The sequence below is a fragment of the Colius striatus genome, chromosome 6, assembly GCF_028858725.1.
Source record: "Colius striatus isolate bColStr4 chromosome 6, bColStr4.1.hap1, whole genome shotgun sequence".
NCBI lineage: Eukaryota > Metazoa > Chordata > Aves > Coliiformes > Coliidae > Colius > Colius striatus.
In genome coordinates, this window is record NC_084764.1 from 13,862,501 (window position 1) to 13,890,000 (window position 27,500).

Genomic DNA, 27,500 nt, shown 5'->3' on the forward strand with positions numbered 1-27,500 from the left:
TTGTTATTTAAGAACCATAATTCTATGTACCACTTAGACTTTTCTTTTCAAAAAGACCTGTCAGGTTGGTAAAAACAGCAACAAAAACCCAACCCATTAATCCTCCTTATATTTTAGAAGAAGTCAGGACAACTGTGATTTTGTGAACTATAGTGAAACTCAGGTGATTTTAAAATTGATGTGAAAAATACCATACCTGTACCAGACTCTTGTTGCTGTTAAAATAGTAGTTACAGTATTAATTGTTTCAGTCACTTACATTTTTTAATATGAAAGGTCAGCCCAAACCTAAGGCCTCAGCTCCAAAATAAGATAGATCTACTGAGTTTTCTTAAATCTAGATGCAATCCAAACTTATAGGCCAAATGAACCCCTGGCATAAATGCAGCAAAGTAGGTGGGTCTGCACAATTTAAAGATGTTTAGTTGATCACTGTGATGCTGTGTGGTAGCAATGTTGGTGCTTATTACACTGAGCATTATTTCTCTGGAGAGCTCTCAATAAGGTGATAAATGCACTTTCACTTCTCTGAAGCGATGTTTAAATCAACTGCAACATTTGAACTTTCAAGAGTTTCATAACCTCCTCACACTAAACTGCATTAATTCAAAATGTGCTGCTGACTAGAAAAATGTCATATAATAAGGAAATCTGATAACTTGGTTTCCAAAACTGTTAGCTTGCTGACACTTTTTTTTCTGGGATGGAACAACTTCTTAAGAATGTATTGACATGTGTTCCCCATGGCCCATGGGCAAGAAGGGCACCAAAACAGCTTTCTTTGTACCCTCAACTCTTTTACTGCCACTAAGGTACTCAAACTGAGGTACCCTGGAAGTTGAGTGCTGTGGAAGGTACTCCCTTTACCTTAAGTGGCCTTGTTCACTTGTAAGCCTGCAAGTTTAATAAAGACTATTTTCTCTGTATGGGAAGAATATTATACATGGCATATACAAACCAAACAACAAACCAACACAATTTTAAAAGCAATACTGCATTTTAGGTTGATGGGCAGCCAGTAAGTGCTTTACAATCACATGGAACTTTCTTAATAGTATACTCTTTTGTGAAGACCTGGAATTTGGTGAAGTCTGTCCATTTCTGTTTTCCATGTTATCTGCCTTTCTTTCAACTTTAACTTTTCAATGCCTACTAAAGCCAACTAGTTTAATCGATGGGAGTTAGAAAAGGAGAATGGAAATTTAGTCACAGTAGTTAAGAGTTCATTTCTATGCAAGAGTACAATATTGCTTATGGAGGGAAAGAGTCCTGCTGATCCTTTGAAGGTTGCATTACTCAGATCTGGGGGGTAAACTCAGGAAAAATGCAGTCATTCAGTTTTATCTGGAACTGAATGAATCTGGCCTTTTCTCAGTTGCTTGTTGTACATGTAGTTTCATATCTGATCCCTCATTTCTCAGACTTTACTCACTTTCTGGATGAAAAGTCAACAGCACCTTTCTCACAGATCCCTTGGGTGTTTTTCCTGAGGTGAATCGTTACTTCAACATTTTTTTATAAAATTCGTGATGAATGTCTATGGCCTTAATTGTAATGAATTAAAATAATTTTATTTTGAAGGAAAAATTTTCACTCTTGCTGAGTAACCCATTGTCAAGTTTAATCAAAGGCCAACAACACAAAGGACAAAATAGTTTGATCAGTAAAAAACCCAAGATGACTGCTGGCTGACTTGTTCAGGAATAAACACTCTCAGAACCCATTCTTCAAATGAGGCCTGACTCCATTAGGCTGTCATAGCACCTGCCTAACTCTCAGTCATGTTAGTGAAGTTATCCATGTGCTATAGACAGGCACAGGCTTAAGTAAACTGCTAAATCAGGGACAGCAAGTCTCGATAGTCTTTGGCACATCGAAGTTCTGGAGAGTTCTATGTGCATAAAAAGCAGTTCTGAGAAGGGGCTTTATTCTTCAACCACAAGGCTTAATGTTTATTTTTACATGTCAAAACTTTCACCTAAATATAAAAATGGAGACAAACCTATAAGCAGAGACAAACCTATAAGCAATGCTGCTGTTTGAGAATCACTTTGCCTATAACATTTCCTTCAGTTCTGAAATATGACATGATAATAATGCAAAACTAAAGATGAGTCCAGAATTACTCTATAAACCTGGCCTGGAGTTTATTTTTACCTGCTGAAACCCAGTATTATATTAGTTTTACGTGATCAAATTTACTGCAAATATTTCCTACCACTTTACTCAGAAATTTCTGGTTTTCTGTTTTCTGAGAACTACTCCAGGACATCTAATTTGTAGACTTATTAATCATAATACAGCAGGTCTTAGAAGATCCAGCTGATATGCAAAGCCCACTGTAGAGAGCATCCATGTAATAGTGGGTCGATGTCCTCACATGCTTTTACAAATACCACAAGGCATATGTCTGTTTTAGGTACATGGATAACTGTCCCCTAAATTATTCAATCATTCGACAAGGTTAAAACAGTCTGCACAGTCTTTCTGACTGTAAGTATTAGCAGTGAAGTCAGCATGCAGGTATGAACAGTGTACAGTTACCAGACTAACACTGAGATGGAGCTGTATGCTTCCACACAAGTGTTGAAACAATAAGTGATTAAACACTGAAGTAATGAAGATGAACTGGTGAAACGCTGCAAAAGGGGTTTTTGGGAATCTCACATTGATGTATTTTTGTGTTATGTTTCTGTTAATCTCTTCCTTTCTTCATGTGTCATGACATGGAAAGAGTAGCAGATGACTGTGATGCCTGCTGTAACACCTGTAACCTGTAACACCAGCACGTGAAATCACAGAGGGACTTCTTGTATGCCATAATACAAAGCATAGATCTGATATAGGAATTTCATGTTGACCCCAAGGCACTGATTTTGTGACCATATACTCCAGTAAATTTGGGGCATGTGAATTGTCTCCAGTGTATTTGGTGACTTTACCATTTACCAATTTAAATGAACTGTGGTACAGTAGTAGTGCAGGGTATGCCACCATGGAAACTATACTAATTCCCACAGACTCTCCTCCAGCACTGTCCCTATCCGTGTTCTTTTGATGCTTTGGCCCTAATGGTCTGTTCTGATCTTGACTTTGCACATCAAATTACTTCCAAGAAACAGTCATTTATGGGGATGCAAACTGTCTAAAACATTAATTGTGTCAGTGGAAACATGGTACTCTTTGCTTGCATTGGCATGCTCAGAAAAGGGCACCAAGATTCTTGCCTCTATCCACTGTAAAACAATCAAAAAAATCAGAAGGTCCTGTGGCACACATCCTTCCCTTCTGCAATGCATCTATAAGAAAACAGCATGGCAATTAAACCATTATTGTTTTAAGCAATTTGTTTATTTATAATCTTCAAATATATATAAAAAGTTCCCTTTAATGGAAACAGAAAATGGCTGTCCAGAGGGGTTGTGGAGTCTCCTTCCTTGGAGGTCTTCAAGACCGGCCTCAACATGTTTCTGGGCAACCTGATTTAGGTGGACCTGCTTCTATGTTCCTATGCGACCTGATCTAGGAGGATCTGCTTCTGCAGAGGAGTTGGACTAGATGATCTCTAAAAGGTCCCTTCCAACTCTACCATTCTATGATTCTATGATGCATTGATGTTTAATATCTATATCTTTCCTTCAGGGCCCAATAATGACTGGGCCTGCACTTTGTGTCCTGTAAAATATGATATAAAATTTCGGGAGATATTGGTCTGATGACATTCCTGCTTGTCTCAAAGTAAAACAGAAACTTTGTAGATAGTGAGAGAATTTATATAGTGTAAAACTGTGGAAAGATCAGACTTACTGTTCCTGTGATAGGCCTAGAACTAGGTCCCTGAAAACAGCTGGATCCTGACGCTTCGGCTCACTTCCATTTTCTGTTCTTTTGTTGGCTTCTGGCAGGTTGCTTCCTTCACTCAAAGCCAAAGCAGATTGACAGTGCTCTCCCTTCCATGTTGTTCACTTAATCAGACAGCTGATGGGACCTGTGTTCATATAAGCCACCTATTACAATTTCAAGCTTATTTGCTTAATAGGAAATGTATTTAAAAGAAATCCATGAAAATAGGCCTGGATTAAAACTAAATAGAACTAAGGTGAACCAAAGTGCACAGAAACTTAGATATTTCCTCATCATAAGTAGATTAAAGTACTTGGTTTGCCTACTGCATAGTTTCTAAAGTCTACATCAATCTGCTTCTCTTTTTTAAGTCAGAAGCTCTAATAACTCATATTCAAACATGACAGTGAAGAAACAAAATTTTGCTGTGCTCAGTTTAAGTTGTACTTCCTCAACATAAAATATGGATTTGCCTACAAACATATATAAAAAACAACCAAACACTGCAGCTGTCACACTTTTCTGTGTGTACTGCAAAATTACAGTAAGTACTGTACAAAGTACAGTAAGATGATCTCTAGAGGTCCCTTCTAACTCCTACCACTCTATGATTCTATGATTTATCTATACATTATGCCCTCCCACTCTCTTCTTTCCTATTGCTGGTTTGTATTTCTTATTTCTATCTGCAAAGGTACGAGAATCTTTACTGGGATTGTTTGGTTTTGTTTTTTTTTATCCTTCTCCTTCTTCCCCCTTTCCTAAGGGAGGCATTAACCTAGAGAGTCATAAAGACATAATAATTTGTCTACCACTTTGGTACAGTGTTTATCTTATGGATAAGGAAACATTTCTTATACCTAAATATTTTCAATTTCAGTGCTGGTTCATATCAATAATTACCAAGAGTCAATTACCAGCATTTGTTTTGTGGATTGTGAGAGGTGAATTGGTGGGTCTTGGAATATACATCATAGAGTCAGAATTAATTATCATCCTCTTTGATAGTCCCTCAAGAGAGGGACTAATTTCATTCACAAACGGAATGGGTGCTGAAATTGAAAACATCTACTTTTTATTTAGAAATTGAATATAGGAAATAACAAAGCACCAAATGAGGACATTATTTTTGTAGATTTTCCAAAAGCAGTAAATCCATATCTAGGGGGAAAAAAAAAAAGAAAACCACAAATGTAGATAACAATAAACAATGAAACATTAAAATATAGAGGAAAAAAAAGAGAAGAAGAAAGAAAAATCCAAATCAAGTGGTGAGGTAAAGTGTTCTTTTCTTTTCCATTGCACATCCTGCAGGAACAATAACATTCTTTTGAGAATCAAACTGAAATCCAGGCTTTTTTAGCTCACAGGAAAATATGTGTTTTGATTGAGCATTTATATGAGATTAGAATTCTCAAATATCAGGCTAATTATCCCACATTAAAAAAAAAATCTGAGAAAGACTTCTGAAAAGTTACATGTGAATAACAGTTGCAGAACAAATTGTAAACCAGACTGTAGTAATTGTAGCTAGTGCAATCAGGTCCTCAGTCATCATCAGAATTTCAATCAGCAGAAAGTGAATCCTGTGCAGTGCAGAGGAATGGAATTTGTATCTAGATATTTTCATTGTCAAATTGTCTCAAAAAATAGAAAATGTATCATGACAACATGAAGAAAATGAGAAGTGAGACAGGGAAGAAATAGTTATTAATATTATTAACCAATAGAAAGCTGAGTGTCAGATAAACCAAGAGCCTGAATGCTGGTAAAACTGTAGGAATAGAATGGAATACTTCTTTAAGGCACAGTAAAAGTAGAGTTTGTTACTTTGTCTTTGCTCATTACAGTGATATGGATTCGTTACTGACCACTATCTGCTATAGGTTGCTATCATTTCAGGGCAGCTTGTTTCCCTGTCTTGAAAAAGGTGTGAGTGGAAAAAGAGTCAATTCTAAACTCCACTCACTCCTACTCTTTCTTTACTTACTTGCTTCTTTCAGAAAGAGCAAGTCTTACACCGTATCACTTCTTTTCATAATCAGTCATCAACAATTAATCCACTTATCCATGTTTAATTAAGAGAATATGTGACAGATTCAGAAATCAGACACAATTCACTCAAACCCAAAACTCTGTGTCAAACCATAGTCTGTCCTTCCTTTGTATTGACACCAAAGAAGAGTAAAACAAGCATCCATCATTCTTGTCCCTGGCTCACTGTTGTGAGTCTGAGTTTCTGTTCCCCTAGGATTTTGCATTGTGTGTTTGTACTATCCAGTTTACAAGCAGTTATTTTAGTAGCGGATGGGATCTCCACTGGTAGATTATCCCCTACTCTTGCTGAAGGATGACAATGATGATGTATTAGGTCTTTTCTCTTTGTAACTGCCATGATACTACAATGAGTATTTGCTTCACACTTCTCTTTCTGATAATCTATTGGTATAGATCTGTGGTTTTGTTTTAATGTCTGGTTCATTAGATGATATAAATGTGTGTAACATCTTTAGTTGTGGTTGAGGAAATCAGGGAATGTCAAGGTTAAGGTTTATTATGTCTGTCATGCTCAGGAACAGAGCCCAATATACTATTTCTGCTCTGAGCCTCTGCACGTAACTCCAGTTGACACTGGAATGTTACACATTCACCTGAAAGCTGTTTATCGCTCTGTAGTACTCATTACTTCTATGAGTGATCAAGACAGAATAGATCTGAGTACTATTTTAAACCTCCTTGAAACTTTCCATGAAGATGGGTTAAAGAAACGATGGCATAGCATTTAGGAATGTCAGACCCAACAGATAATAGCTCTGTCCCTAAAACCACACACACAGAGACATTACTTTAAGAATATTCAACAGCGTCATTTATTATGTAGAGGGCACTATACAGTTTGCATTCCCCTGACACTTAGCACTACAACTGCTTCATGAGGGAATACACCTCTGAAAGGTTGCACTTCTCTACTTCCTGCACATAGTAACAATAATAGTTGAATTGAAAAGCATTTTAAAATTCATAAATATATAAGTAGCCATTATCTAGTCAAAAACATATGTCTAACTATAGGATCTGATCCACTACTCAGTTACTCCAATTTTAAACTAATGTAACTCCATGGTAATCAATAAAGGTGCTGGTGTGCAATTGAAGTAGGATAAGGCACACAAGGTTTTTAGTACATATAAGGGTTATTTTGCTTAAAAAACAAAGCCACTATTTTCATTGCATGTTGATTTTGAGTACCTTAATCCAAATGCTCAGAAGAAAGAGTAACTGGAGAGTTTTAAAACCTGTTTGTATTGTGACTGACAAAAAGCTGAGGACATTTAGTTACATACTCTATTTACAGGGGGAAAAAAAAAACATGCTATATGTCTTTTCCTCCTTTTTGCAGGGTAGAAATTTGTTTTTAAAGTAAGCAAATTTAGCTGCTCAGTGATTTCAGCTTATTTTTATTTTGATAGTTAAGACAAAACTTCGTAGATTAGCTAATGGAAAGTGAACAAGATGGTCTTTATATGTTCAAAAATGCAAACAGTTTAAGACCAGAAGGAGACCATTAGAGCTTTCAGTCTGAGCTATTTTCTCTTCAGTTTCAACTGAGGTATCTCTGCACTGAGCAGCCTTGAGTTTGGTTAAAGGTGGTGTTTGGTTTTCTTTCTAAAAAGTCACCTCATCTAAATTTTTTTTGAAAAGTGTTGACTACTAAAGTGTTAATCATTACACTGTGTATTAGGAAAGCAGGTGTGGAAAGCAGAATTGGTAAATCACGATGTTTTGTTTTTAAAAAAAACGACAATCCTCCCCTCTGCCCCTCCAACTCCTGTGCAAAGCGAGCACCATAGCCTAGGGGATGAACGTAAGAGTAACATAAGGCTCTGGTGTTATTTGCACCCTTCTGATAGATAAACTTTTTGTGGAAGGTCCGCTGTGGAATTTCAAAGACAATAAGCAAAAAAACAATAAGCACCAAATAAAGTTGCATTCCTTTACATTTTTTATGTGAGAGATAAAGCAGATACAGTGCTACTCAGTCCTTTATCAAGGTGACACAATCCCAAAAAACTTTGATGCTGTCTACTGCAAACCTCATGAGGATTTGAGCAGGAAACAAAATCAGATTAGTTTGTTTTACTCACCTTTCCAACTACATGCATTTGGAAAGGGTTTCTGTACAATTCTCTTCCAACTCTCTTTATTGTGTGGTTTGCTTTGTTTGCTTGAGTTTAAAACTGCTGTTCCATGAAAGTGTTCCAATAATAAATAATTTAGATGATAATTCTGTGGGGATACTACTAATATGTCATAGAATCATAGAATGGTACAGGTTGGAAGGGACCTTTAGAAATCATCTATTCCAACCTCCCTGCAGAAGCAGGTTCACCTAGATCAGGTCCAGGAGGGTCTTGAAGACCCCCAAGGAAGGAGACTCCACAACCCCTCTCGGCAGCCTGTTCCATCACCCTCACAGTAAAATAGTTTTTTCTTATATTTAAGTAGAATTTTTTGTGTTCCAGCTTCATCCCACTCCCTCTTGTACTGTTGCTAGCTACTACAGAAAAAAGGGATGTCCCAACCTCCTGACACTCACCCTTTAGATGTTTATAAATGTTAATAAGATCTCCTCTCAATCTCCTCTTCTCCAGACTAAACAGCCCCAGTTCTCGCAGCCTTTCCTCATATGAAAGATGTTCCCTTCCCCTGATCATCTTGGTGGCCCTGTGCTGGACTCTCTCCAGAAGTTCTCTGTCCCTCTTGAGCTGAGGAGCCCAGAACTGGACACAGTACTCCAGTTGAGGCCTCACCAGGGCAGAGGAGAGGGGGAGAAGAACCTCCCTTGACCTGCTGGCCACACTCTTCTTGATGCATCCCAGGATGCCACTGGCCTTCTTGGCCATGAGGGCACATTGCTGGCTTATGTTTAGCTTATTATCAATAAGGACTCCCAGGTCTCTCTCTGCAGAGCTGCTCTTCATCAGTTCGACCCCCAGCCTGTACTGGTGCATGGGGATGTTCCTTCCCAGATGCAGGACTCTGCATTTGTCCTTGTTGAACCTCATGAGGTTCCTCTCTGCCCAATTCTCAAGCCAGTCAAGATCCCACTGAATGGCAGCACAGCCTTCTGGGGAATCAGCCAGTCCTCCCAGTTTGGTGTCATCAGCGAACTTGCTGAGGGTACACTCTGTCCCCTCATCCAGGTCGTTGATGAAGATGTTGAACAAGACTGGCCCCAGAACTGATCCCTGTGGAACTCCACTGGCCACAGGCCTGCAACTCAATTCTGTGACATTGATCACCACCCTCTGGCCTCTGTCATTCAGCCAGCTCTCGATCCACCTCACTGTCCACTCAACCAACCCACACTGCTTGAGCTTTCTGATGAGGATGTTATGGGAGACAGTGTCAAAAGCCTTGCTGTGAAAGCAAGGTAGATGACATCCGCTGCTCTCCCCTCATGTAGGCAGCTGGTTATGCACTCATAGAAGGCTATCAGGTTGGTCAAACAGGATTTCCTCTTGGTGAAGCCATGTTGACTACCCCTGATAACCATCTTATCCTTCATATGTTCAGTGATAACATTCAGGATGAGTTGTTCCATCACTTTTCCAGGGATGGAGGTGAGGCTGCCCAGCCTGTACTTTCCTGGGTGGTCCTTCCTGCCCTTTTTGAAGACTGGAGTGACATTTACCTTTCTCCAGTCCTCAGGCACTTCGCCTGTCCTCCATGATTGTTCAAAAATGATGGAGAGAGGCTTAGTAATCACATCAGCCAGCTCCCTCAGCACTCTAGGATGCATCCCATCAGGACCCATCAACTTATGAGCCTTAAGCTTGGCCAACAAGTCTTTATCCTCTTCCTCTTCCACCCAGAGCAAGTCCTCTGCTGTCCTGGCCATCCTGTTATCCTTGCCAGACTGGGCTTCCCAAGGGTCAGCCTTGGCCTTAAAGACTGAAGCAAAGCAGGCATTCAGTACTTCAGCCTTTTCTGTATTCTCAGATACCAGGGCACCCTCAGCATTTAGCAGCAGGCCCACATTCCCCCTCACCATCCTTCTGCTGCTGATGTACTTGAAAAATGCCTTATTACTATCCTTAACATCCTTGGCTAAATTTAATTCTAGAAGGGCTCTAGCCTTCCTGGTTGCACCCCTGCATGCCCTGGCAATGTTCCTATACTCTTCCCAAGAAGCCAGCCCCTGTTTCCACCTCTCATAGATGGCTGCTTTCTGCCTGAGTTGTCCCAGCAGATCCTTGCTCATCCATGGAGACCCCCTACCTCCTTTTCCTCCTTTCTTGTGGACCAGGGACTGTGATCGTGAGGCAGCTCTTAGCTGTTCGTAGAAGGCCTCATCTACATCCTCCTCCTGATCAGGTGGCCTGTAGCGGACTCCTACAACAATATCACCTGCCTTGCCCTGCCCATTAATTTTTACCCATAAGCACTCTACCTACCCCTCATCCCCACTCAGGCACAGTTCAGTACACATTAATTGCTCCCTCACATAGAGAGCAACTCCACCTCCACGTCTTGTCAGTCTGTCTTTCCTGAACAATGCATAACCCTCTATGGCTGTGCTCTGTGACCGCAATGAGGTCATAGCCCCACATCTGCACCCACATCTCCAGTTCCTCCTGCTTATTTCCCAGGCTGTGTGCATTGGTGTAGAGGCAGTGCAGGGGCTTACTCAAACACACAGGTTTCCGTGGACGGGTGCAGGAGCTTCCTCCCCGGTTTGGCTCTTCCTCAGGGTAGTCAGCCTTCCGCATCTCAGCCCAGTGTGCAGATGAAGGGCACTTATCATTGCATTCACTGTCCTGCCGTTTCCCAGCTAGAAGGGACAGCTTGTTCTATTTTGCTTCTCCCCCCACCCTCCATTTCCCTACATTTTCTAATAGCAACACATTACAGTTCTGAGAACTAGTATTCCACAGGAACAATTACACATCACTGCCTCATGGAAATTGTGGATGTTGACAATAAAATAATCCTGACATCTACTTAATTATGTTTTCCTCCTTGAAAATGCCCCTTTTGTTTGTGACATGCACTGTTGGTTTAAATTTTCTGAAAATACTCAAAGGCTTCTTGAGTGGACAGATGGATGGACAGACAGATACATCCATCTGGTTTTATCTAAAGTGTTTGGATGCAATACCTTTCCCCACAATGATACATTTATCTAACAGTGCACAATTGCTTCTAACAGAAATCTAATCAGTTAATAGATGTTAATAAAGACAAATGTGCAAAAGGTAATAAGTGGGTCAAAGTCAGAGTCTTACTCTGTTCACTCTTGTTTAAACAAAAGAAAAAGCTTTTAACGGGGCTTCTCTTACTTTTACCCCATCATTTTGTAAATTGTTTTGCCAACCCTTCGTAGCAAACAGTAATTTTCAGCAGACCAAGATCAAGCTCGGGTTGTATGCACTTGGTGGTAATGATAGTGTAGCTGCCTTTTTAGCAGTCAGTGAGTCCTAAAGTTTAGGGGGTTTTTTTTCTTTAATATTTTTTTGTTTAATCTCTAGTAAATGAATGGATGCTGTCAGTCTGAATGACTGTTGCTTAGAGAAATCGAGATCTTCATGGTGTTTAACTCATTCTGGGGTCTTTTGAAAAGTCATTGAGCTGGCAGGCACTGTTTAAAGCAGTCCTAAGTAAAAGCCTACATGGTGTTCCACACACCACAAACAATGAAGATGAAACAACTTGTGAGATGTAGTGGCCACTGTCTCACATAGTTGCACATTATTTCTGCACTTGTGTCTTTGGACTATATTATGGAGAAAGATGCTGATTATAGATAATCATAAACTGTTCAAAGCTACACTGTTGTGTTTTTTTAAATAAACAGTGTTTTATCAGAACCATATTCACATCCTCTGTTCCAAAGTGTAGCAATGTTGTGATGATTCTCAGGGCAAATTATTTAGATGTTAAAAGATGCACAGTCCATTCAAATGAAATGGAACTCAAGAACTGGAAGGAAAGTACATTTATCATTTTTAAGTACTGTGAAAATCTTCACACTAATGACTGTAGGAAAGTTAAAATTACTGATGAGATGGAACAAGCCACAGCTGCAGCTACTACAGAGATTGCATGGCTAACAAACTATTACAATAAACAGAGCATTGTTTAAAAAAAGTTCATGTTTTTGATAGTATCATTTTATAACTCGGCAAGCAAAATTGACAGTGAACCCAGAACAACATTACTCTCTTAGACATTCTTAAATACAAGTCTATATACTCCTCTAAGACTCCTAACACATTTATTCCCATTGCCCAAACTCCACATGCACTTCCAAGTGTTGTTCTTTCTATCGCATCTCCAGTGTCTTCCTCTCTTCTTATTTCCACTTCAACAATATATCTCTTTTGCTTCTGCCTTCACCTCTTCTCACCTTGGCTATTGTAGTCCCCTTCTCTCAGAGCTCTAAGTCCCACTTCTTCATCCCTCACCTTATGTGTCAAGTGCTGATGCTTGCTTCTCATACACACATCAAAATCGCCTCCTACTTTAGGCACTTCAGCAGCCTGCCACCATCCTTTTCTGGATCAATTTCAAAATTGTCTTTTTTAAAACAATGTCAAAACTTCTTCAACAGAGATGTATCTTTTTTTCTCATATCCTCCTCTCTGCTTTGTCTAATGCTGTTCTCCTCTCAGTTCTGCAGTCTCAGTTGAAAAGTCCTTCTTCTCTACCAAAGCTCCCATCTAAAGAACCTTTCTGTACCTAAACAGCCTTTCTGTACCATTGGCTAACTACATATCTCCTCCCTTGCCTGTCCATACCTCTTAACTTCTCTCCATGGAAACTGGTTTGGGATTGAGTTCATGAGGAAGATAAATACAGTGTGGCATGTTTAAGCAGTTACTACAGAACTGTTCTATATTGAAAAAACAGAGCATGATCTAGGTAGCACTTTGGATAAATTTGGAAGAAGGATGAAATGGGATCTTTTCCAGAGGCAAAAGTGCCCACAGAAATTTTCACTTACCAGTTTTTAACTTGTACATCTGAAAATGAAGCATAAGCACCCATCTTAGCAGTACATCTTTGCATCAAATTTGTCCTAGCAATAAGGTACTTGGAATGATAAGATTTTTGTTTCCAATTAGGATGTGGAATTTGAAATTATGAGGTTTCCATATTTACTGTTATGTAGACGAAAGTTTCTTTGACCAAAAGAAGACCAGATACGTGATTTCTTTTAATTTTTTTTTTACTATGAACACATGTATCAGGAATCAAAAATTAGGCATGTAATTGATCCACCCATCTCAGCAGAATTGACTTGTGCTTAAGGGAGATACATAAAGTACAGCTGGATTTTTTCAACTCAGGCATCTGTCAAAACCCATTTGGACTGGTAAAACTTTCTTCAACTGTTGGCCACTATATTTATTTGCATTTATTTCACTAATTCACAGATCTAATGCATATCCTGAAAGGTTTCTGAGAACTCAGAAACCTCAGGTGAGACAGCACAGTCTATGCTGTCTTAAACTAGAATTTACTAGGATTAAAGAAGATGTGGCATTACTAGGGTCTTCTAAGCCTCCTGTGATTTATAAAGATATAAAGTATATCTTTTATGATTACAGCAATGTTAAAAATTTTGTGGATGATAATGCAGTCACATTAGAAAGACTGAATATAACAATTGGGGAAGCATCAAGAAAAGGAAATGGAAACTATCTTTATTTTACTAGTTCATCTGAATGGGTGTCTGCATTTGTTGCATTACTGTTTTACATGGACATAAGTTTATGTGTATAAATGCATATTTAACTCCTAAAATAGTTAAATATTACAGGATTCTTGCTATCACATTAAAAATGTGTGTTGTTCCTAGCAACGTGCACATCACTGATAATTTTAATAATTCAAAGTGAAAAAGAATAATTATCACTCATCATGATTTATCTTCCTATCTTTTCTTCAGTTTGGACACTGAATTAGAATGAAAACATTGTTTTTATTCTATTTCTATTTCATTTCTTACAAAAATTATTTTTAAATTCTTATGCACACAAGCATAACATAAACTACTTTGTTTGAAGATGCTACCCATGAATTTGGGGCATTTTTTTTCCACTTTTCACAGGCTCCTTTTGTTTCTATTGACCTTAAATTTTATGTTTCTTTTAAAGGTTTGTTAAAATTGTTCTAAAACTACACTTGAACTTCTTACAAAAGTGTTATTATAATATTAGATTATAAACAAATTAAGCTACAATAGCAGACCTGTGCAGAATATTTCACAAAATCTGCCCAGAGAGGTTGTGGAGTCTCCTTCCTTGGATGTCTTCAAGACCCACCTGGACATGTTCCCATGTGACCTGATCTAAGTGAACCTGCTTCTGCAGGGGGTTTGGACTAGATGATCTCTAAAGGTCCCTTCCAACCCCTACCATTCTATGATTCTATGATCTTTCCTCATGAATGTACACATATGCATTAGATATGTATAAGTTGCATATAAGCATCAAGCACAAATCTACAATCTTTAAGCTAATCTTTAGCCATCACTGAATTTTCCAATATCATCACCTAGCTGATGCTCAGTCCCAAGACGCCTAAAAACTTTTGGTATGCATATACTTGTTTCTTTTGGTGAGCATGCATAAAACTGCTTTAAATGGGATATAACTAAGAAACTTGGAACTGTAACCTTAACAGTACTGAAAAGTGAGACATTACATGCCCATGGTAATTTTATATAGAAAGGACCTTCAAGTTAGAGGAGCAGGAACACAAATATGGTGATAAACAGATATATGGTGATAAACAGAGACTAACGTGCTCCATAGTGACACAAAATTTTCAACACAAAAACAGCCTTGTCTCGGTATATCTCCTCAGCCACCAAATCTACCCAAAGTTCTTGTCATGCATCAGCCATACCAAGCTTTACACAAAAGAGGCAAATGAGGTAGAGGGAGTGCTGTACTCAATGCCTCATTGGCTAGAAAATTCACTTGTTAAATAGGATATATGTTTTCAAGTCTTCTCTCTGTCTTGATTTAAATCAATGTCTTAACTGTTCCAAGTGAGTTGAGTTTTCCAATCAATGAGCTATTGAACATAATGCTCCATCTTTACTCTTCTTCACTATCGTACCTTTCTTGTTCTCCTGGCTGCCAGTTCTGTTGTGTATGTAACAACCAGTCCGCAGAACAAGGGCTTTACTGTACAGCCTCTTGGTTAGGGCTCCAGATTCAGATGTGTGAAAGTTAAGTGCTGGTTATGACTGTATAATTACTTACTTCAGGTGGAAGATCTTCAGAATGAGAACTGAAAGGGCTTTGTTCACTGTACTGAATACCTGGGTGATTCAGATATTCTTTTAGGATGTGACAGACTTACGCTCAAGTCTTTGTTCCAAATCAAGCAGGATAGGGAAGCAAAACTTGATCTCCTTCTTTCCAGATAAATAGGCAGATAATTATGGTGTCAGCTGTAATGGAAAGAGATCTTTATCTGTGGTGTTATAAGAAAGAACAGACCTGTCCTAAGATGCCTGTCTCATTAAAAGGATCCACAGGAATCCTGACTGGACATAAATGTCTTCCTCTAACTCAGAGTATGGTTACGGCAGAAAGTAGCACATATATACAGCAGCAGCAATGGTGATGGGAAGCAATGTTAAAAAGTAGAAATCTACATGTCTAAAGAATTAGACACTTTCAGTGTTAAGTGAGGGCTTTTTTTCTCCCTCTTTAAACAAAACAAACAAACAAAAAAGTAGTTAGGTATCTAAGTCCACTTTCTGGTGATTTCTGGAACATCTAACCAGAGACAGGACTTTCCTCGGGAGCAGATCACCTACAATTTAGGCACTAGTGTCAACATCCATTTGCTAATATTGTCTTTAGCTCAGAATTTCACTGAACATTAGGATTAGCTTTAGAGGGCCCATGATAACTTTGGTAATAAGACTTGGCCATTTTGAAAATTTTCCTTATACATCTCAGCGCTTTACTAGGCCAGGCTGAAGAGATCAGCATTGTTGGATACGGCTCTACAATTACTGGTTTTGTGGGCTTAAATGCAGGTTTATACACATATTCTTAGATACCTTCAAGCCTACGCAGTGCAGGAACAATTAGCGAAATTCTCCTGAAAATTAAGCCTCAGCACCCTACTAGTCAGAACAGTCAGAGTTAATATTGAAATCCATCAGCAACCTGTTATTAAAATTATGTAAGATCACATACAGAGTTTCCAAAGTGCTCTCATAAAAAAAGAAGACAAATATTAGATAAATTATATAGATTGGGTTCCATTTCATAACAGTTATCTCAATTGTATGCAAAATATGGGATAGTGGAACACATTACAGAACTGGCCAGATTTCATTGAAGAAATATGTGCTCAGTTTCAAGTTTCTTTTTGTGGTATGATTTAATTTTCACGAGATACTTAAGTGATAGTGATTACATTAAGACAGACTTCTCTAGCTACGTATACTTTAACAGAACAAAGAAGAACACATTAATAGCCCTCTCTTTAGCTGGGGAAGCCAATAACAACTACTTGAGCATAGGCTCCTCCAATGCTCTGCTCTGCCTGTAAGCCCTCTGAGTTCTCAAATCAGTGGAACCAAAATTTTCAAGTACTTCAAAAAGCGCAAACTTTCCTGGTTTCTGTCTTTAGCTTGTTCAGCCGAATGAGAACAGCAGAGAGAAAATAAATAGTGTAATGTTGCCATATATGTCCTCAATCATAGCATATCTGGCCATCTAGGACCCCTGCAGAGCACCAGCAAGCTTTATCACTGACTTGCCAGCTGTACTTTGCAATTATCTCTGTTGAGCCAGCAAGGTAGGCTGAAGAGTCAGAGCTGAGCCCTGGGGGAGATGGAGCACTGGTCAGAAAGTATCCAGCCTGGGATACCGAGTGATAGGCTGAGGAAACAGCTCCACAGAGGGGTTGTTTTGGGGTTTTTTTTCCATTCCATTATTTCAAACCAGTGTGGCTTACTAAGACACACAGATACATGAAACGCATTCATATACATACACTAACAAACTCAAATGAGCATTTTCCCCCGACTCCTGCAGGATACAGAGAACACAAAATGGGATGAAAGAGAGTAAAAGCTTCACCAGTTTGACACTGGGAAAATCTGTATAATTACCTCTTCATTTTAGCACACTTGAATAGTATAGATGTTCCACACTTGCACTATTAATACTTTCAGTCACTGTAGACTACGTGTTCTGTAACATGGCAAGCTGCAGTCTCAAGGTGTCTGTGGTGTTGACACATATTTTGCTACTAAGTCATTAATCACTGCAGTTTGATAGGTCTCGCCATTATACCAGTATTAGAATAAATAAAGGGGAAAAAAATGAACATGATTCTGCATCTATGGCGAGAAGGAAGATTTACATAAGCAGGATCTCCAGTAACCAGACAGTGCAAAGAGCAAAACACAAGGGATACCAGCATGTAGGTCTGACTTACTGAAAGGTGATTAGGTGTATCTGGATAAGAGCTATAACATGACAGAGGGAGGGATGTATTCATACATAGTGTGTTATTTATGCCTATTACTTCTAATTGCCTAACTAGTTCTCTTTCCTCTCACGTATATTTTAGTGCCCACCAACCAAAGATGTCTACAGCTAAATATCTGCCAATGGAATTTTGCTTAATATTCTATTGTTCCCCTGACAGTATAGTTTTTAATATATCATTTTATACTATCCTGTACATCTTAATTTTCCAGCCTCCCTTAGGTGACCAGCTGTAATAGTTCTTATTTATTTACACAAGCTAACATATATGCCAAAAATTTTGTAGTCATGATGTCGCCCCCACAACCCTCATCTCTTCCCATCTTTGTTTTTGTAATCCTTTTTGTCTGTCACAGTATCAAGAAGTGTGAACACAGAATGTGCATAGACACACACCACAGTAATGTGCATAGACACACACCACAGTAATGTGCATAGACACACACCACAGTCAAATACACAGCTTGCTCTATGGTTCCCTTTCTCATTCATGAACACAGAAGACACTCCTCTCTAGGTCAGCAGCATTATACTGCAGCCTTTTCTTGAGGCCTGGATATTTGGGTTTTTTAGCTAATAAACTTGAAAACAGAACAGAAAGGAAATAACAGATAGCTCCCTCACTGTTCCAATGGGTGAGGCAGGAGTTTAACAGCTCGTGTAGTGACCAATCACCTCATAGAATCTGCTTAGCACCTCATGGGTCTAAAAGAACTAATCTGAACATTGACTCTGGGCTGGCAGTTGCCGCAGTCTGGTTAATTGCATCAAATGCTATTTCTTACTGAGGATTTCTTCTGCAAAAATTCCCTTTTATTAGGAGAATGTGTAACAGTACAAGCTGGAGGTGGCTGTGACTACATTGCTGTCTCTGGAACAGAACAGACATCTTTAGGATCAATAGTTCTGAAACTTTCAGCAGAGTGTTTCTATAAATATATTTTGGCTGTGGTTTTTTTAAAGCGAGCTCTTCGGATCCAATTTCCTGAGGTCCGCTGTTTGACAGGTAGAAATTTTTTTTTTCCTTCTGATTTTAATAACAATGAAAAAAGTTTACAGGCTTCATGGTCAAGACAGGACAGCGGGTACCAAAAAAAATGTTATCTTAAGGCAAAATTTACTGTCAGGGAAAATGGAACATTCCTTCTGAACTCACAAACTGGTAGTGCATGTGCAGGTTGGTTGTAGATGGTTGCTACAATAAGGCTTCTTTCATACAGGTGTGTTTATGCCCCAGGCTTGCTGGCCACAGCCCATTCCATTTACAGAAGCTGAATTAAACAATAACTACCGCATTGCAAAAAAGAAGAAGGGGAAAAAAAAAGAAGGTGAGCGTCAAAGGAGATGCCTGAGAGCTTTGTTAGGGCCAAGAAAAACCCTGTTGCAGTTGTCAGAGCTTGTTGATGTTGCAGAGAACGGCACTTTTTTTTTTTCTGCTGGATTTTGTGGTTCTGCCTTAGGAAAGAAAGTAAAATAGAACGGAAGAACAAAGTCCTACTCTATAAATCAGCAGCTGCTCCTTGCCAGATCAAAGGAGTGACATTTTTGCTCCTGGACTACTTGTCCACTTTAGATGCTTGACAGACAGCTAACAGCTGGCCTGTTACATAGTATAGGAGAGTTGGGCTACATCTTCTTCAGAGTAGATGACAAGCTAATCAGATATATCCATAGCGCAGGACATGTGAGCGCACCTTGATCTCTTCAAACATACCCGTAATTGCTAAACACCTTTATGCATTTTTGGCAAGTTGCTGCTTAGGCAGTTTCCACTGAAAAATAAGGAGAATTAGTGCCTTAATCTAATCTGATCAGGGAAGCTAAACAGATGTTATATTTGTTGACAACTCTCCTTTTCATGTCAATTTAGAATTGGCTAAAAAGTTTAATATGAAACAATTAAAAAGATGTGTAAAACACTTCAATGTGTTACTATTCAAAACCTACACTTTAAAAAGAAATTAAAATTTTTATCTAAAACAAGGCCCCTCAACTCCTAGGTAAGAAGCTAGATAAGCTGATTGTGTTTTCAATACTGCTGGAGATTCATTGGTTTTGAAAAACTGTTCCCATGAGTTTAAAATGATAAATTAACACATCTTTTAAATGCATGAGTTACTCAAGCTTTTATAGGAGATATGTTATCTACCTTTAACATGGATGTCGAAGTGCTAGCAAATCAGAGCGCATGCCAAATTAGCTAAAATTGTATTTAGCATCTCCACAAGATGTATGTATACAAACCTGGAATTTTAATGTCAGTAGTAAAAATTTCAAAGTGATTCAGTTTCTAGTTGATTCCCATCTGCAATAAATCAAGTACAGGATGAGGTTATATGCTACAGCTTGTGTCTATTGACTTTGCATTTCATCTGTAAGAAATGAATAGCTAAGGAAGTATGTCTGTTTGTCTCCTCCCTTCCTTTCGAGAATCTTTAAAAGATCATTTTTTATGGTGCATGATAAATAGTCACGTACGAATAACCCGATGGCACTTGTGAAAGAGTAGCAGCCATAGTCAGTGTGTGTTTGGTGGCTTCAGGTGCAATTGCTTGCACCAAAACCTGATCATTACCCTCCAGAAACCCAGGAGGAATGAGAGATGGCACTGCTCTACTGAAGCTGAGGTTTCCTGATAGCTTTTGAGGAAACCTGTGCCCATCCCATGGAGCTCCTCACCACCTTGATGGTGACAGACATATGTGCCCCCCTCCCACCCCCGCTCACGGCAGGCGTTCGAGGCATGCCTGCTGCCCAGACTACTGCCATCCTCATGTAGGCACCAGGTGTTGGCAGGGTCATGGTGGGCCTGCGCTCCCGGGGCACGAGACGGTGGCCCGAGCCCCGGCCCGGCAGTGGTGCTCTGGCCCCACCTCATGGAGCCTGGCTGCACAGCGGGAGGACTCACCTGTGGCCACGGGAGGCTGTCCCTCGGGGTCAGCCAGGCTTGAGAGGCAGCTCTTCGCCTGCAGGGTGCCAGCCCCGAGTGCGGGCTGCCCTCGGCCATGGCGCAGGGCCCTGAGGGCTCTAGGTCAGCGGTATGGCGATGATAGAAGTGGTGTGCAAGCCCCCGGGAGCCAGGCGGCCGTGGGGCTTCCAGAGTGACAGGGGGCACTGGGGAGACCCAAGTGCAAGCAGGGCCTCCCAGGCATCTGCCTTCATTGTAGGCTCCTGCCACAGGAGCACAGGCAGGGTGGCCTCCCAGGAGGCTGTGGTGCCATGCAGCTGCTCCCTGTGACAGGCACCAGGTCCTTCCTTGGCAAAGCAACATCATTTCCCATGCTCCCAAGAGGTAACCTGGTAACCAAGAGTTACATGTTTAACGAGACAGATTTTCTGAGGTGAATGGATACACAACTTGCCAATTCTCATGATTTTATCACAAGACTCAAGTTATTTCATGTTAACTCAAGATCCCAGCTCCATGAGACAATGTTTATGTGTGAATCTTTTTCAAGTAAGTCTCTAGATTTTGTGGCAGAGAAGAGCAGTTTAAAAACGTGACACAATGACTGAAAAACCCACAAAGTAAATAGCGCTGTTTAAATTTCCAATTCTTTAAGACAGTCTCACAGTTATGGGATGGGAAAATTCGTGATTTCCAACAATTGGCAGCTCTGAGTGGCATAACGTATTTTTAGGAGCTCCAACATAAACATACAAGATGTGGCAGAGGTCTTCAAGACGTTTAACACCTGCCTCGGGCTGCCTCAGGCACCTAAGCTTAGTTACTCTCTGACATCTTCTGGAGCTTTCTCTCAACCAAAGGTGGATGCTGACTTAGGTCCTCTGAATCACACCTTTGACAGCTATGATATGTCTAAATTAGCTTAGGAAAGTCAGTTTAAACAGCCCACAAGCCCCCTGCTCTATCAAGGCTGTTGAAAAACTATGTGAAGTTTTGTCAGGGAATGAACCTGCCTGTCCCTCCCTCTTCCTCACTAAACCAATTGTGTGACTCCATTTCTCAATATTCATGACTTAGGAAAGCCTTGTTTGGATGGCTCATTTCCAGATGACTAACTCAGCTTTTTTAATTTCCTATAAGGAATGTTGCAAATAAGAGCTGGTAACCAGGTGTGACATAGATTCAGTGAAGCGTAAACAAGGGCTTTTTCAACTATTTTTGTATACACACGTACAGAAGGATGCCTAAACCTAATTCTGTCAGTTTAGAATACATATTAGAGGGAGAAGTTAAATAAACTAAGAGAATTAGATTTTACTTGCTCAGATAAAAGTTTCAGTGATAGACAAAGATGCTGTAAAGGTGGGGGGCACGGGGACACAAGTATATTGATAAAGTGTTTCTGCAAATTGCTCTTCTCTAATGCATTCTTTCAGACTGTTCTGATCTGCTCAAGGCTTCTGAAATTATTCTTTCAGCCTGGGAAAGAAGTAAATTTCTAGGTTACTTATGAAAACACTTTTTTTGTGACTTAGATATAATATTTCATTGACTATTTCCCCTTCCAAATTAGGGCATTCTTGGACAACAAGAAATTAGTGTAGTATATACTCTCGAGCTAAACACTGACATATTCATAGTCTAAATACTGAAATACTATTTAGACAAAGATTTATTTTCCCATCCAAGGTGCAAACATTTGGATTATTTTTCAGAATGCATTCTTAGGGTCTTACTCAGCAAAACATTGAAGCAGGTGCTTAAACCCCATTTATTCACCAATCTCATCTTCCCTTTACCTGGGTTTAATAAGAGCTGAGCTTCTCATCTAGATTTGGCAGGTTTTTGAAAAATCTTACTACACTTTTCCTCTGGGTACCTAAATTTTTTTAAAATTAGACTTCATATTCAGATGTCAGAAAACAAACAATTTTTACCCTACATTATTGCTGTTACTTTTGTTTTTATTATTTCTGTGAAAAAGCCTGTGACAATGTTCATTCGGTATCTCCATCCTTTTCAAGCAAAAGAGTAGAAGAGCCTTCTTGGGCTAAAATGTAAACTGAGTCAAAATTTTCCGTGTTATTAATCCTTTTAGAGATCCGAATGTGAATTTGTCTCACAAATTTGTTTATTTCTCTGTTTTTCATGTAAAGAATTGAGAAGCTGTTTATGCAGTGAATTGTTTGTTAAATAGATGCAATATTTTAATCCCTCATTTTTGGGGTGTGGATATTTTAAGTGGAAATCCAGACTGAAGACTGACAATGAAAAATTTTGCGTTGTACATGGTGGCTCCTTGGTTTTCCTCAGTTCCTCAGAGGGAGCAATCTACTCTTCTGCAAGGGACTGGTTCAGATTCACACCAGTTCATCTCACAGGAGATACAAGATGTACAGACAAGTGACTGAAGTTAAATACCACTCTCTGCCTGAGTTCAGGTTAGACTCCAAGTTGGGGATGAATTGTAGTTTCCTAAGCTTTCACGCACATTATCCTGAAACAAGACCTGTTGTGTATTAAAGTGCATTTTCTGTGATAGCCATCGAGTAAAGATGGAGATGTTTCTAATTCTGATTACCAATCAGTACAGCCACTAAGAGTTATTTTCAAGAATTAGTTATACTGAGGGTCAGCCATGGAGTGGTCACAGTGTTTTGAAACACATGTCCAGCATGTATAAAAAAGACAGTGGAAGCAACAACAAAATTCCCTTTGATCATGCCAGATTTGAAAAAGCAGACCAAGACATCTCTATTTGCTATTTATTCTTCTGCCCTTTGCAGAAATTTCTCTCTGTGATTTTATCTGAACATTATTTATTGTAAAAATAAAATGTATTATGTAAATGTGAGTTTAGCACCATTGTATATGACTTGAAATAAAATACAATAAGTATATAAACCAGATTAATTACAGGACTTCCTAAAAAATATAGAATAGATGTTTATTTTGGACAAAGAAAACCAAGGCTCTATTTGAAGAGATGCAATTAAATGCTTATATTTAGATTATATTGTCATGATAATTAGCAATAGTAGGAACCAATTAGGACTAGGGCTACAAAATCGCCAGACTACACTGCATATTCACTAGTATACCTTTACTGCTCTACTGGATTTTGATGGAAGCAGATAAAAATGATATTACTTCTTTTGAAAGTCCATATTGTTTTCTATGTTGGGCCAAGCCTTGTTTGTTATGTTTTCATAAATTATCCCACAAAAGTTTACCAGAACTACTTGTGTGAGAACAACGGACTCTGGCTATGGGAAATAGATGTGACTGCTGTAGGTGGCAATTAAGGAAAAATACAAGATGCAAAAACCCGATTCAAATGGCTATTGTTTGAATAAGCGAGGTTGGTAATCTGTCATTTGCAAAACGCTGGAAGTGAGATTTTCATTAAACATAGGATGTCAATGACATGTATTTCTCAGCATTACACACCTCATTTATCATTCTGGAATGAGGACCAGGCACCATATGACTGCAGAGTTTGTGAAGGTATTGCCTCACAGCCCTGGAGGCTGGTGACCCCTCTTTATCTACACAGCAGGTAAGGCACAAACAGTGGCAATGTGAGCTCTCTTTGCAGTCCCCTGCCAGTGCGCCTGACTGCTATGCTGGGGAACAAAGGAAAGATAGCATATGGATAGCAGATTGTAGGAGTGCTGAAACAGGACTGAGGAAATCTACATTGGGTGTGTGGCTCTGCCAAGGATCTCTTGTATGACTTTGGCCTTGTCACTTAATCTCCTTCTGTCTCCATTCCCGTTGCAAACAGGGAGAAGGCGTCTTTCCTCTCCTCCAGGCTTTGCCTTGAAATCTGTTCAGACCCTGAGTTCTTTTGGACGATATGCTGGTGCAGCATGGGGTGGAGTAAGACTGAGCTTCTTTGGGTCCTCTAACTGCAGCTATCATCCAAATAATAGGAGTCACTATTAACAGAAGAGTAACAAAGAAATCCATGTCTTGATAGATTTTACTCATCTTTTCAGGCCATTCAATCTTTGGCCTCTGGGTAAAGGGTGTGAACAGGGCAGGCAATTAGTGTCAGGAGCAGAGTTGTGAATTCTTCTTTTATAGGGTTCCAAATAATGCTGGAAATAGTCACATTGTTGTACTCTTTTTTCTTTTTTCTTTTTTTTTTTCACCTATCTCTTAATGTCTTTGAAGATATTTGTGCCAAAATAATATCACAGTATTTCTGCGGCACGTGAACTGAAGTGCTGTGCAAAAGGCTGTATTTTGCTTTACTTTGGCCCTGGAGATGGCTCAGTGAGGGATTCAAAAAAAGCCCTCAAAAATGTAAAGCTAGGGGAGGGACTATGATTTCTACATCTCTGTTATGTGCTGTGCATATTTATGGGGTAGTATAAAGAATAAATAATAATCCACAAACGCTACATTTTGCACCCTTGTCTACCAGTTGTGCTGCTACATCTATGGGATGCAGCTGCTGCTAATGAACCTAGGCTCTGATTTTTAGCATCACCTGAAATATATGTCTGTTTTGCACCTGCAATTTTCCAAATATAAATTATATCATATGTCATTTTTCAGACATACCCATTGGTGGATTTAACATGCTGTTTGTGAACAGGATTTTTCAGAGGAGCCATAGAAATGTAATGTCAGAATTATCTGGAAGCCTATAGCCTTTATGCTCCTATATCTTTCTAAGTATATGATGATGTATCTTAAGACAAAGTGTTCTGGTCTAGAGGACATCATTTGCACCTACAGTTATGCACATGTGCAAAAGAAAAATGGAGACATAATGAAATCAGAAATCAAACCCCAGTGCTATCTTTTGCAGGTTTTACTGGACAAACGCAATCACTTTTATCACTTTTTGGGTTTTCTTGGTTTTTTTTTTTTTCCCTCTGTAGGGAATAAAGATTGCGAGACCTGCTATTAGAGCTTTAACTCCCATTTCCTAAAGAAGCAGTGATTTGCCTCTTCATAGAGTTCACAGTGGCAGGCTGGCTTTATTTGCACCAGCAGAGTAAAATAAGCCCAAGGACTTTTTGGAGTGAATGGCTGGGCAAGGTTGGGATTACAATGCCTGTCCCAAAAGGCTTACTCTGGGGTGGCTGTTGAGTATGTGAGGCTGGAGCCATGTATCCCAATCTGCTGCTCACTGAGGTAAAGCAGCTGTCACCTGAAACCCTTCAGGACTTAGAATTTTCTTACTGCTCTGCCTTGTTTTGCGAGACCGTTGAAAGAACACTTCAGAGAGCACCCATTTCTTACTAATGTAAACTTTCTGAGGAGTATCCAAAGATATGACCTCTGGGTGAACCTTTAACCTTCCCCTTAATTATTTGTTTGAAGACAGTGTCGAGTTCTCCTGCTGAGAGCCAAGGCCCATAATGCTTCGCAGCCCTGTGAGCCAGGGTGTGTGTGCAGCAAAGTGGAGAGGGACATAAATAAGGGAACCACCAGATGTAAATAATAAAAGTAGTTGGGGTTTAAATAAAAAGCAATTTGGTTTCCCTGAAGAGTGGCCTGATTGAAGAAAAGGAGTTACTAACACAGAAAGTGTGTGCCGGGGTGGGGGGTTGGGGGGTGTGTCTGTTCTCTGTGATTTTTTTACGGGCCTAAATAAGCATTCATTCCATTCTTTAAAACCTTGCCATCTGTATACACCACTAGAAGCTCGTAGGAGAAAACAATCTTATCAGGCTTTCCTGATAATCTCTATTGGTCTTAACTTTAGCTGATAAAAAGTGTGCTGGATGGAGGAGGTTCAGGTCAGGCTCCATTTGGTGGTAATGTTACTGGAAAGCAGCTCAGCAAATTAAGTCCTATTGGAGACCTTTGTCTGTGAGAACAGAAACACGCCTCGAAATCACAGCACTGAGGTAGGAGATACCTTCATGGTGCCGCAGTCAGAAGGGAATAAACAAGTACATCGTCTGTGTCTGAGTTTTTATTTTAATACCTGAAGTCATGACTAATTCTGAGGCAGAATGACATTTCTGACAACCGAATTATACTTTTCCTAAAGAATAAAGAATGTCTTTTGGATGTAAACAGAGAGATGCAAAAGAGCCCTTTAGTATTACTTGTAGCGTTTATGCGTCTGTCTAATGAAATTTCCACGACTGTGATTATGGAGGATGTAATCGAAGGTGTGCCTTTTGTTGTCTGCGGAGGAATTTAACGCGGGGGGCGGGGGGAGAGGGAGGGAAGCAACAAAAGGCCTTGCAGAGTTGATGCCATGTAAAGGCTAGCAATTTACTAAATGAGCAGATGAACTTAGTTTTCAGTTAACTGACTGAAAGACTTCACTAGGTGTTGGATTGGGCCCAATGGCAATTATTGGAGGCTGTTTTGGATGATGGGCATGTTAGTACTTCTGAAGAGGATTAAACACTAGTATTCGACTTCATTAGCACTCCTTAAGGGTCACCAGTGGAAAGCCCGAGCTGTGAAATAGCACACAAAACCTGCGCAAAGGCTCCAAAGTGTTCTCAAACACAAAGAGGAGAGACAAAAACAAGTGCGGCTCCCTAGTGATAGAAAATTGCCCTGTTTTGAAAGAAATTCTGGGAATAGGCAAGTTTCTAAATTATTTTAGGGAAATTAATTTGGCTTAGCTTGTGCCGATGTGGATCGCTGTGCATTAAGCTAATAAGAAATATGCAAGCACTTATTTTTGGATTACCAGCAAAATGAAATCCAGGCTCTGCAGCCAACTAACTGCCTCTACCAGTGCTCAAAAGCCTCGGCAACTGCCCCAGTTAGAGATTTTAAAAAAAGGTTATTTTGGAACCTAATATTAACCACATGTACCTGCGACTGGGGGTTCCTAACAAGTTGAAAGGTGGCTGAGTTTAGGGCGGGCAGTGGCCTTGCACGGGGTGTCCTCCCTCTGCTGCAGAGGTGGCCCCCAGCTGGCACTGACCTCCAAATGACCTCTGCCTTTGCAGGCGCCAACTGCAGGAGTTGCAGAAGAGCAGAAGTCTTTCTGGACCAGCACTTATTGCTGCTGCACTGGTGATAAAACTTCAGACAGCCTAATTGATGGCTTTACTGACCTAGCGATATCTTGTGAAAGCACAGAGTGGCAAAGCCTGGTCCTCATTTATGGCCAGCTGCAAGGGTAGCTAGATCCCTAGGATCGAAAGGCTGGGAGGTGGGGAAAGTCTCCCAGCCTGTGAACTTTAACCAGGTTCGGAACCACGAGAAGAATTTAAAGAAAC

The 27,500-nt window shown here is 39.7% G+C and overlaps 1 protein-coding gene across 8 annotated transcripts in view; it reads left to right on the forward strand.

The window, feature by feature from the left end:
• The window catches only part of MEIS2 (Meis homeobox 2), a 176,299-nt gene that overhangs the window by 141,922 nt on the left and 6,877 nt on the right, over nt 1-27,500 (forward strand). The window contains exon 10 of one of the 8 annotated variants that reach the window (XM_061998662.1): nt 18,599-18,660. The exons of the other annotated variants lie outside the window; for them this stretch is intronic. Coding sequence (XP_061854646.1) covers nt 18,599-18,653 — 55 coding nt within the window. The 3' untranslated portion in view covers nt 18,654-18,660. Of the gene's footprint in view, nt 1-18,598; nt 18,661-27,500 lie in introns of those variants that run through there. 8 annotated transcript variants of the gene reach the window in all.